Here is a 12,397-nt window from a genome sequence, read left to right as displayed (position 1 = left end):
GTATAAGGGAGAGAAAATAAGTGCTTGTCAATTGAAAAAAAGTCAAGAAAAAGTCTCAAGGCCTCAAACACTAACTGTGTAACCATGGACTAGTCACTTAACCCTCTTTGCCTCAGTTTCCTCATCTGTAAAATGACCTAGAGAAGGAAATGACAAATCACTCCAGTATTTTTGCCAAGAAAACCCCAAGTGCCATGAAAAGTGGGACACAATTGAAATGACTGAACAACAACAGCTTTATTAAGCGCTTCTCGCACAAAACCCCTCCATTTTACAGATCAGGAAACCGATCTCCTTAGAGAAAGGAAGTAACCTGAGCAAGATCACACTTCTATTAAATGATGGGGTACAAATGATTAATAATTGTGAAAATGCTTTGAAAACTGTATATATTCTCTACAAATAAACATAAGACATTTATTTATTTCTCATCCTATATTACCTGCCTCTATATCTCATGAACTTAGAACCCTTTCATGAGCCTTGCTGTTGTTGAATCATTTTCAGTTGTATCTGATTCTTCATGATTGTATCTGGGGTTTTCTTGGCAAAGATACTGGAGTGCTTTGTCATTTTCTTCTCCAGCTCATTTTACAGATGAGAAAACTGAGACAAAGGGGGTTAATCGACTTGTCCAGGGACACACAGCTAGGAAGTGTATCAGGCTGGATTTGAATTTATGAGAAGATGAGTCTTCTTCATTCCAAGACTAGTGGTGGCCTATCGACTGTGCTAACTGTCTAGCTTATGCCCCTTATTTCCTTTTATTCTTTGGGGTTTGCTGGATAGAGAACTTAGTCTAACTTGGATTTATTATGGTAACTGTGGAGGAGAGGGGACAGTGGAGAGAGCACTGAAATTAGCATTCAGGGAACCTAAGTCTGCCCACTAACTAGCATTTGACTTTGAGTAAGTTAAGTAATCTCTTTGAGCTTTGTTTCCTTCTTCCTAAAATGAATGGGCTGCACTGGATGACCTCTAACGTACTTTCCAACTCTTTTGAGTTAGATGACCTCGAGTTCTCTTCCAGTTTTCATGGTCTATGATTTTATAACTTCTACTCACTGTGATCTTCCATTTCTAAACCCCTAAAAGGGAGATTACAGCTTATCTTAATAGCCCCACAGCTCTCTCACACAGCCAAGCACAAAGGAGGCATTTAACGAATGTTTTGTTGACTGTATATTCCCTTGTTCTTTCCAGACCAAATATCGGAATGAATGCCTGGACTGCTATCTCCAGGATTTCTACTTTCAAAACCTTCTGGAATCTCTTTCTTCGTCTAAGTCATTTCCAAGGAAGTTTTCCACTGCCTTATTGGTTGTGATACACACCATGAATGCGGTTTCCAAACTAACATTTAAAATCATCCTTTGAGCTCATCGTTCAGAGGATCAATTACCTGAGTGACCTTGGACCAGTCACTAAATGTCTCCTAGTCTTAGTTTCCCCTTCTGTAAAATCAGAGGGTTGGATTAGGCGTTCTGGAAAATCCCTTAACAGTTGTTACAACCCTCTCCTATGAAGAACGTAATGTATTTAGTTCGTGGTTTCTTATACCTGCCTGGCCCAGAATGAAAATATTCAGCCTACCGAATTTCTTTATTCAAAATCACGAAGCCAATAAGTGGATTTTGATCTGTGCCAAACTAGCATTTACAGCTCTCTCCGGGTCGAGTCGGTTACATCACTTAACAGAGAAATCCCAGTAATGCCTTGCAGCAGACCAGAATCAAAAGGGGAGGAGGAGGAGAAAGAATAGGAGCTGAAGGAGAAGGGGGGGGGCGAAGAGGGGGCGGGAGGGAGAGGGTTGAGGTAAAACCATTCGTTCGCTCTGGATAGGGGTGTCTCTCCAAGGGCTTTTCATTCTGATTGGCAGAGACGCAGAAAAGAGGCTGTGGCCTCCCCGTCGCAAGCTGGCTAACTCGGGACCAATAGACAAAGACTTAACTGGGCGCAGAGAAGGCGAGCCGCCTTGCGAGCCCGCAGTGAGCGGGTTAAGCGCCTCCTTAAGAGCTCATTCAGTAGGCAGCGGGCAGTGCTAGCTCCTACCGTGGTGTTGGAAGCACTAGACTCTGGCATCAATCTCTCACTCCTCTTTGGATCTTGACAGAGCTGTAGCTGCTGAGTTCTGAGACCCTCCCACCCTCTCGGATTGTCAGGTCGTTGGGGTTTCTTCCCCCTTGTCTCTTCCCCAACTGGTTCGTCCCTTTTGGCACTCTTTCCTCTCATTTTTTGGGAATCCAGTTTCTGGTCACAAGAGATGGCCACAAAGATCGACAAAGAAGCTTGCCGGGAGGCGTACAATCTCGTACGGGATGATAGCACAAATGTCATCTGGTAAGCTTCAGCGTACTTGTCTGGTTCCCCGATTTCCCCGACCAAAGCGATCCAGAACTGCATGAAATGCAGTTTGAGCCCCGGTGGCCGCTGCCCACCTCCCGTTAGGCGGAGGTGAACTTGTAATTGATTTTACAAGTAGCGAGTTGGTCCCAGCCTCTCCACCCCCTCCCTAGTCCCTTCCCCCCACCCAACAACAAAAAAATGATGGATGGGGTGGCTGGCTCATCTAAACCATTTTCGGGTAGTAAACGGGTTTAGGTAAAGAAATCGCCTTTTCAATTCCCCCCTTGCAATACAGTTTTTTTCAAGCCAATGCTCCGTTTTTGCTTTGATTTTGATGGCCTCTCGGAAGCTTGTCACCATTCAGATCCAAATGTTTGTTTTTTGTTTTTTCTTACTTTCGTCCTGAAGGGTGACTTTTAAATACAACGGGTCCACCATTGTGCCTGGAGAACAGGGAACCGAGTACCAATCCTTTATCCAGGAATGCACAGGTAAGCTCGCTACAGCCCTGTCTTTAGATCCCGCACCAGCAAGTGCATTTATTCCTGCGTGTTGTCAGTTGCTTGTGCACACTCAGAATGCGCCCGTTTTCCTGATCCGAGCCCCTCTAATGGGCGGCGGAGGGACTGGATGAGAACGTTCTTACTATCCCTCTATATATGTAGGCAATGGTTGGAACATCTTTAGGAGGTTACTGACTCAGGACTCCCTGCCCCAGCGCAGCCTCTCCGAGGCATCTGCAAGGGTTCACGTTACTGCGGGCTAAGGAGTCACTTTTGTAACTGGGCAAGGTTGGCCCATTGTCTTTCACTACTTAAGGTATTCGTTTCAGGTCATCATTTTTAAAAATCCTTTCCCTACTTCTGCCATCAGAAAAATTACATAGTGTCGCGACATCTCCTCAGATTACTCATAATTTACAAAGTCCTAGACTCAAAACCTGCTGCTTCTTTTGTTTTGCTGTCAAAACCTCAGTAATACAGGGGTAGGGCAAAACTCTTCCTTGGACTTTGGGAATTCTTCAGTGTTCTCTCTCCCCCATTAGATTGTGAGTTCCTTGAGGGCAGGGACTGTCTTTTGCCTCTTTTTGTATCCTCAGAGCTTGGCACAAAGCACAATAGTATCTGGCAACATAGTGGGCTTAAAAAATATGTATTAATTGCTGCACTCGAGTTCTCTTCTAAAAAGACTGCAGGGTATCGGTTAAAGTATGGAATGGAGCTAAACGAGATTTCTACCCTGGAGTGGTTGGTTTGGAGTCTTAGCGCTGTTATCATCAGATAGCCTTAGACTCTAGTCCATTGGAGCTCGAGTTTTGGCGGGTCCTACCACCTTGGAAAGGCGTGGAGCCCAGCGCCCAGCCCGCCTGTATTGGTAGACACCCACGCCCTTCCCACTTTAGCTAAGAGAGACCCATCAACCCCCGGTGTTGGCTGTTAAGAATTGCTACGCTAGGAAGAGTAGCTTCCCTGAGAGGGAGAGAGTAGACATTGGTGAAAATGCAGTTCCTTGAAGTTTCCAAGTGTTATAATCGCATATGAAATGTCTCTTGGAATTATGCCTCTGAACATATGTCTAGTTTCTCCCAGAGGTGGTGGAGTCTTCCTCCCCTCCAATCCAGAATCTGAACCTAGGTTCTTAACTGTGCCGCTGGTGAAATGGAGCTAACCTCAGAGTATGAACTGGAAAATGTTTTTCCCCCTTTCTTTTTTTGGTGGCTTAACAAATCACAGGTAAATGCAGAAATATTTTGGGGTTTATGCCAACCCAACACATACTGAAGATCAGGTTTCTCACCAACTGAACTTTGGGAGCTCATGCATGAGCTCAGGAATCGGGTCTCATCTGAAAGCTGTTCAGCCTTTAACCAACCCCTCAGAAAAAAAAAAGTAAGAAAGAAAGAAAAGAAAAACCACCCCCAAACAAAAGCCAGAGAGGGCAACCATAAGGTTTGTTCTCCAGGCCAAATGGGAGAGAGTTAACAATGGATGAAGGGGGACCACTCTAAAATTTTTTCATTAAAGTTTCTAGTGCTCGGACTCTTTCCACAGGACGCACTGTCCTACAGAACCTTTTCTGGATGGTTCCCCTCTTCATTTTGATTGGGAGGGGGATGGCCTTTCGCTCACTTTCCTCACTCTTGTGGCAGTGGTGCTGAGCAACACCGGCTTGTCAGCTAAAAATGTTTCCCAGGCTGTTGTTTGCTGAGCCTTACAAGTGACAAGTAGAACAACAACAAAAAAAAAACCCAAACCCAATCTGCCTCAGAAAGGGTTTGCTTTGGCTCCCTAAACCATCTGTTACCCTAGTGCAAAGCGTGAGTTCTAGCTTCCCCTCACTCTGATATCCTTAAGACCATCTCCTCCTCCCACATCCACACCCATGGGCAGTGTCCAGATTTGCTTTAGTTAATCTCTGTGACACAATGTTATGTGAGGGCTTTATCAGAGGTTCTGAAGCCTCCACTTGGTCCTTGCCCAATTGTTGGTCACTTACAAACCATAGGAGTCTCCAGGCACATTTCACTGTCTAGTGTAGTTTTCCATAATTAGCAAGGACTCCCTTTGACTTCCTTTAATCTTCATCAGCCCTGGGAGGGTAGGTGAATTGGCCCCAGATTTCACAGGGAGTAAAAAGCAAAACCAGGACTTGAACCCACATCTTTAGCTTCTTCTTCTTCTTCTTTCTTCGACAGCCCACAAAGTAGGAACTAAAGCCTTGGTTATGAAATAAACCAGAAAACCTGTAATTGCACAGATGGGAAAACCTGCATCTCTGGCAGACAGGTTTGTTTTTTAGTTCTTTCACAAAGAGAATACCATAGAGTCAGAAACCACATAGCAACTGTTCTCTCCCTCCTCTTGGGACATACCTTTGTGAAGTGAATTTTGCGCCTGTTCCCTGAACTTCTGCTTCTGAAGGTTTGTTATGAGAGGCAGATCTTCACTTGGAACAATATCCCTGGGCGAGAAAATAGAAGGGAAAGGTAAGGCTTTGGTCAGTGAAATGAATTGTTTCATTCAGTCAACATGGACTTGCATTTGTTAACAGACTAATAGTAAAACTTAGAACATCAAGACCTCAGGTAACCAAACCCTGAAATACCCAAAGAGGATTCCCCCCCGCCCTTTGGGGTTGAGGTAGGGGTTTACTACATTCTAATATTCTATTTTATTATTTTTTTACAGGCAATGGGGGTTAAGTGACTTGCCCAGGGTCACACAGCTAGCAAGTGTCAAGTGTCTGAGCTGGATTTGAACTCAGGTCCTCCTGACTCCAGGGCCTGTGCTTTATCCACTGTGCCACCTAGCTGCCCCCACCCCCAGTCTAGTATTCTAAAGAAGCAAGATTGTTTCTAGGATCAAGAATCATCATAAATCTCTGATACCTCTTAAAAATCCTAGAGATATAGTTGTGGTGGCTAGGAATAGATCCTTTATCAATTCTGGTTGCTGCAATTTAACATCTTAGAGAGTTGCCGAGAATAGAGGGGTCAAACATGGGGCAGAACCCTCCTCAGAGGGGCCCCAACCAGATTCAAATGTAATTGAGAAATACTCAACAACAACAACAAAACCCCAACACAATAAAACAGTGGAAATACTACATTTTAAAACTAAGTCAATATGGAGACTTGCAGGGATCTTTATGTGCCCTTGAATGACCCCCTATTTCAATTTGAGTTTGATACCACAGCCTAGATTACTAAGGTGACTAGAATACTAATCAGTGACTGGTTCATGCTCACATAAGGCAGGATGTATGAGAGGTGTGCCTTAAACTCAGGTCTTCTTGGCTTCCAGTCTGTTCTCTCTTTGCTATGACATACAGTTTTTTATTTGAATATGGTTTATAATTAATTTGGGAAAGCACAAGTAGAGAATTTCAAAGGGCACCATTCTTATCTTCTGGAGACTTAATAACTGAAACTCACTGGTCCTCAGCAAGATTGAGCCATAGAAAAATTGGTGAGAAACAAGAAAGCAACTTCCTTCCTCCCCATGCTGTTTGTTCCCCTCAAGGTCAAAGTATACTTTCCCACATTGGCCTCCCCTGAAATTTCAACATTTCAAGACATTTCTTGGGGTTTCCGTGGCTTATTAAGTCTTCTAAGATCCCTTTAATAGAGAGGGGGAGGGAGAGGGGAAAGGAGAGTGTCATAAGCCTTTCACTGCATAGTACATGATAGATATTTTATCAGTGTACAATGAATGTTATCAGATAACACCTTAGCCTAGCACTGAAGACCTTGAAGTAATAAGACCTAGGACCAAGGCCAGGGAGAAGGCCAAAATCTGATTTCACTATTGCCAAGGTGGGTTTCTGATAAAGTATCATGGGGGATATTTTTTCCCCTTTTTAAAAAAACTCAGACCTATAACTGAATCATTGCGGGGATGCTCCTTGGCATGGGGATTCTCTCTACCAATTCTGATAGGCAGCTCTCTGTAGTTTATAATTTTAGAGAGCTGTCTGGGTGGATCAGAAGGTTAAATGACTTACCCATGATCCCACAGACAGTAGGTGGTAGGGGGAGAATTTGAACCAGGTTTTCTTGACTTTGAGGCCAGTCACTCACACCCCCCCCCCACTCTCACCCCCAATTATTGGATTGTAGGTTTAGACCTGGAAAGGACCTCATTAAGCCTCTAGTTCACCCCACCCTCTTCCTTCACAAATGAAGAAACAGGCTGAGAAGGTCTAGCTTTCTTTCTATTCTTTAATATATCTAGGATTTATTTCTTTTCCAGAAATCTAGATGCTTCTTCTGTTAGCTTAGTTACGTTTTAATTTATCATCCTGATCTTCACAAAAAACCCAAATCCAACATTTAAATACCTGAGTTCAGGATATTTAATGAGTAATATCCTGGAATGGGTCTTGTGGTCCACAGCTTTCATTTTTCTAGCCCTATTGAGCATGGGTTGGTAGCATCATAGTCACAGAATTTGGAACTGGAAAAGATCTTAGAACATAGAATGTTAGAGCTAGACAAGGACCTTAGAGATCATGTTGTGTAATCTCTTCATTTTACAAGTAAAGAAACTGAGCCCCAGAGAGCCAGAGTGACCTGCATTACCTAGTTGCCTAGTGACAGTCAAGATAAAAACTCAGACTTGTGCTCATTAACCTGTTCGAGAAGGCAATAAGGACAATCTGCTCAGGTGAGGTACATCTTGACCCCTCCCCGACTAGGAGAAGACTCCGTACCCCTTGGGAACAGGGACTGATTTTTCACTTTTGTCTCTTCTAGGGTATTGAATAAAATAAGCTTTTTACTGTTGTCTTTTTTTTTTTAATCACCAAAAATTTCCCCAGTATCCTTCTCCCTCCCAGAAAGCTTTCTCATTTAACAAATGATGTTTTAAATTTTTTTTTTTTGGTGAGGCAATTGGGGTTAAGTGACTTGCCCAGGGTCACACAGCTAGTAAGTGTCAAGTGTCTGAGGCCGGATTTGAACTCAGGTCCTCCTGAATCCAGGGCTGGTGCTCTATCCACTGAGCCACCTAGCTGCCCAACAAATGATTTTTTTTAAATGAAAAGAAAAAAAAAAGCAAAATGCATCTCAAAAGTCTGGGAGAATGGTTAGTGTACCAAACGCATGGACCTCCCACCTCTGAAAAGCACCTTTCTTCTTTGGGAACATGCTTGTTCTTTGTAATTTTGTAACATTCATTGTTTTGTTTTGTTTTTTGAGGCAGTTGGGGTTAAGTGACTTGCCCAAGGTCACACAGCTAGTAAGTGTTAAGTGTCTGAGACTGGATTTGAACTCAGGTCCTCCTGACTCCAGGGCCGGTGCTCTATCCACTGCACCATCTAGCTGCCCCATAACATTCATTGTTGATAGTTTTGTGATTGTTCTTTCCGGCTTGACATTGTTGCAGTCATTGTGCAGATTCTTTTCTTGGCTCCACTTACTTCACTCTGTGTCTGTAAATCTTAACAGGCTTCTCTATATTCATCCTGTTCATTGTTTCTTTTTCTTTTTCTTTTTTTTTTTCAGGGCAATGTGGGTTAAGTGACTTGCCCACAGCTAGTAGGTGTCAAGTGTCTGAGACCAGATTTGAATTTGGGTTCTCCTGAATCCAGGGCTGATGCTTTATCCACTGTGCCACCCAGCTGCCCCTCATGTTCATTGTTTCTTATAGCATAGTATAGCATTATAATAGCATAGTATAGCATAATATTCCCTTACATTCACATACTACATTTGGTTTAGCCATTCCCCAATCCATGGGCAATGACTTTGTTTCCAATTCTTTGCTATCACAAATAGCTGCTATAAGTATTTTGATGTATTTAGATCCTTTCTTCTTAGCAATGGCCTCCTTGGAGATATAATCCTAGTGGCAGAATTTCTGGGTAAAAGGGCATGAGCATTTTTGTATTTTATTTGCATAAATCAAAACTGTTTTCCAGAATGGTTGTATTGCATTTCAGCTCTACCAGTGTGCATCAAACTCCTAAGAAGTACTTGTTGGATTAAGTTCATAGAAGATTAAACTAGAAGGAGTTTGAGAGAAAATGAAGATGATTGATCATGATAATGACAGTGATAGTAACTAGTATTTAAACAGCACCTACTCATTCACAGGCACTGTGCTAAAATTTTAGAATCTGGTAATTATATTCAATTTCTTGAATGATCTATTACTTTATACATTTACATATGTTAAGTGCTTCCTGTGTGAATCTGCACCAATTAAGGTTTAGAGGAAAAACACACAATAACTTTATGGTACCTCTCACTAGCTGGGGTCTGAGGATCATGCCATCCATCTCATGCATAGTCTTTGTGATAGCAGTCCTCCCACCCAGTACTCATGGTAGCTTACACTTAGGATTGTGCCTGTGTTCTACATGGTTGACCTTGCTGGAATGAAGAACTATGTAGGCTTCATAAAATTTAGAAGTGGGGTGGACCTTAGAAAACACTGAGTCCTACATATTCATTATATCTGGTTGAGAAACATGGCCAGAGAAGGAAAATGACTTAAAAGTAGCAGTAGTAATAGCTAGCATTTCTATAGTACTTACTATGTCAGTCATTATGCAAATATAGTCTCATTTGATCCTCCCAACTCTGAGATGTAGCTGCTATTAACAGCCCTATTTTACAGTTGAGGAAACTGAGACAGGTTAAGTGACTTGCCCGAGGTCACACAGCTAGGAAGTATCTAAGGCTGCATTTGAACTCAGGTCTTCCTGACTCCAGGCCTAGCACTCCATCCAGTGCACCATGTACTAGGATTTAAATCCAGTTCTTCTGACTCTAAGACCAATGCTCTTTCTACTATTCCCATTCTTTTCCATACTTCAAGGTGCAATGACTTCATTTCTGTGACTTTTTCCCTCTATATCTTAGATGGTTTGACCCAAAAAACTACTCTGTGACTAATCTCTGGTAATGAATCATCCAGACTAACTAAGCTGGTTTTCAGATAGCAATCACTGTCCATCCAGTCCTTTACCCTCAGCTTTATTAGCTTGCCAGGGTCTTCCAGAGTTTTGACTCCTAGCCTTTGTGAACTCAATTCTATGCCACAGTGAAGCATCCATCCATCTGTCTGGCTGTCTATCTATCTCTGTCTCTGCATCTTGCTGTCTATCTATCCATCCATCCATCCATCTATCTATCTATCTCATTCATTCTTTCTGTTTATTTGTCTATCTGTCTCTCTATGCATCTATCTATCCATCTTTCTGTCTGTGTATATGTCCATCCATCCATCCATCTTTCTGATTGATCAATCTATAGCATTCTCTCTCTCTTTTCATCTGCCTATCTATCTGTCTGTCTGTCTGTCTATCTATCTATCTATCTATCTGGCAAATAGATAAGCATTGTGGCATATCCTATAGAAAGCTGGTCTTGAAGCCAGGAAGATCTGGGCTCAGGTTCTACCTCTGACACATATTGGCCATGACTCTGGACAAGTCACTTAACTTCTCTCTGCTCTAGAAAACTTTCTTTAGACTGTTAAATCACAGACGAGGTATTGACCTGCATTGGTAGAGGGAATTTCCTTAATAGGAGGTTCCCTTTATCAATGAAATCACAGGCCAGTTCTTACACACACACAAACACACACACACTTACTCACTCAAATGGGGACTAATTTGCCTCCACCTTTTTGAACTCCTTATTTTGGCACAAGACTGGGGAGTTTGGGGCCCCTCCTGGGTCTTTAATTACAGGAACACCCTATTTATCTGATATTCTTGGAATAAGTTATTTGTCATAAATGAATTTTCCAGCTGCCCAAAGCCTTACCTTTCAAATGACCAAACTTTTATTTTTTCATTTGTGAATTGTTTTGAAGGAAGTCTTTCTAAAATGTAATGGGTACTTCCCAGCTTCTTGAAGATTATCTTGGACATCGTTCAGTTTTTTCCTTTGGCTCAGGGTTTGCTAGCTGCTGTACATGCAGATATGGTGATTGAAGGTCTACAGAGCACTTTTTTTTTTTGCTTGTTTTTTGTGGGTTTTTTTGTGTGTGTGTGTTTGTTTTGCAGGGCAATGGGGGTTAAGTGACTTGCCTGAGGTCACACAGCTAGTGAGTGTCAAGTGTGTGAGGCCAGATTTGAACTCAAGTCCTCCTGAATCCAGGGCCAGTGCTCTATCCACTGCGCCACCTAGCTGCCCCACACTAATTCACTTTTATGAATTTGGACAAGTTGTTCCCTTTCTCTTCAATCCTGCATCTGACGCTAACTAGCTGACTTGTCAACTGCCCAGTTTCCCAGACGTTTGAGATGCATTTTGCTTTTTTTTTCTTTTCATGTCACCATGAGCAAGCCTCTGTTTCCTTATTTGTAAAATTTGAGGCATAGCTTGGATGGCTTTTATTATCTCTAGTGCCTGGTACACAGCAGGCACTTAATTAAATGTTTATTGATTGATCATTTAAACTTATGATCCCAGGATTGTTTAGTTTCCCCATTTGAAAAATGAGTGAGTTGGATTGTACGATAAGAGTTAGCATTTAGACGGTGTTTAAAGTTGGCAAAGCACTTTAAGTATTTTTATCTCAGAGAGATGATAATTTAAACTTTGTGCCTTTGGGCACATCAATTCCCTTCTCTGGGCCTCAAGTTTCTCTTGTCTGTAAAGTGAGGGGTTGGACTGGACATACTCTCAGCCATCTAAACTCTAAGATCCTTGGATTTTATGATGCTGTGATATACTGATCCCTTTGGCGGCTACTGAAGCTTTGTAGGGAAGGGAAGCCAATAAGCATCTACATAGTGCCTACATGTGCTAGGGCCTGTGCTGAACGCTTAGTAGGAATGTGTGTCTACATGGGGCGGCATTGGACTGTTTCCCTAATCTTATTCTTTCTCTTCTGTTCCCATTCCTCAGTGTTCACCATTGTCTTCCCTGCTTCGAATTTCCCTTTTTATTTTCTTTGTGTTTATTTGTGTGACCCTAAGGGTAACTTTAGACCCCTCCCATAGAAGAAAGTGACAAGAGATGCAAGTTGGGCAGTCATCCTGATTTGTGGCTAGATTCCATCCAGTTGAAGTCAAAGGAAGTTGTGACCTCCAGATAAGTGGGATGTTAACATCACTATTATATCCTTTTCTGGGAGATCCTTAGGAGACGACTGTGTAAATAATGGAATGATCCCAAATCAGGTCATTGGAGAACTACCATGTTGAATGTGCAGCTTCATTCACAATTTAAGGGGAAACGACTTGCTGCTAAAAAATGGAAAGGGATTAGAATCAACAACATGGGATTTTGCTCCACTGTAGCTTCCCTTTAACAACCCCAAGCTTCTCTGGGAAACTAAGGCTGACCACTGTAATACCGATATTCTACTGGTGGTGGTGTAACACCATAGTCTCCAAAGAGCATAAAGTGATTAACTGGTTAAGTCAACAAGCATTTGGGTTTTTTTTTTGGTTTTTTTTTAGTGAGGCAATTGGGGTTAAGTGACTTGCCCAGGGTCACACAGCTAGTAAGTGTTAAGTGTCTGAGGCCGGATTTGAACTCAGGTACTCCTGACTCCAGGGCCGGTGCTCTATCCACTGTGCCACCTAGCTG

At 42.5% G+C, this 12,397-nt stretch overlaps 1 protein-coding gene across 1 annotated transcript in view; it reads left to right on the top strand.

The window, feature by feature from the left end:
* The first annotated feature begins 1,961 nt into the window (after positions 1 to 1,961).
* COTL1 (coactosin like F-actin binding protein 1) overlaps positions 1,962 to 12,397 on the top strand; it is a 64,311-nt gene continuing 53,875 nt past the window's right edge. Inside the window, exons 1-2 of the mRNA XM_043989544.1 lie at positions 1,962 to 2,340; positions 2,755 to 2,837. Of these exons, the coding sequence (XP_043845479.1) occupies positions 2,264 to 2,340; positions 2,755 to 2,837 (160 nt within the window). The 5' untranslated portion in view covers positions 1,962 to 2,263. The remainder of the gene's footprint in view (positions 2,341 to 2,754; positions 2,838 to 12,397) is intronic.

This window comes from Dromiciops gliroides, chromosome 2 (assembly GCF_019393635.1).
Source record: "Dromiciops gliroides isolate mDroGli1 chromosome 2, mDroGli1.pri, whole genome shotgun sequence".
Classification (NCBI taxonomy): Eukaryota; Metazoa; Chordata; class Mammalia; order Microbiotheria; family Microbiotheriidae; genus Dromiciops; species Dromiciops gliroides.
Note: the sequence above shows the minus strand (reverse complement) of the source record. Positions and strands in the feature narration are given on the sequence as shown.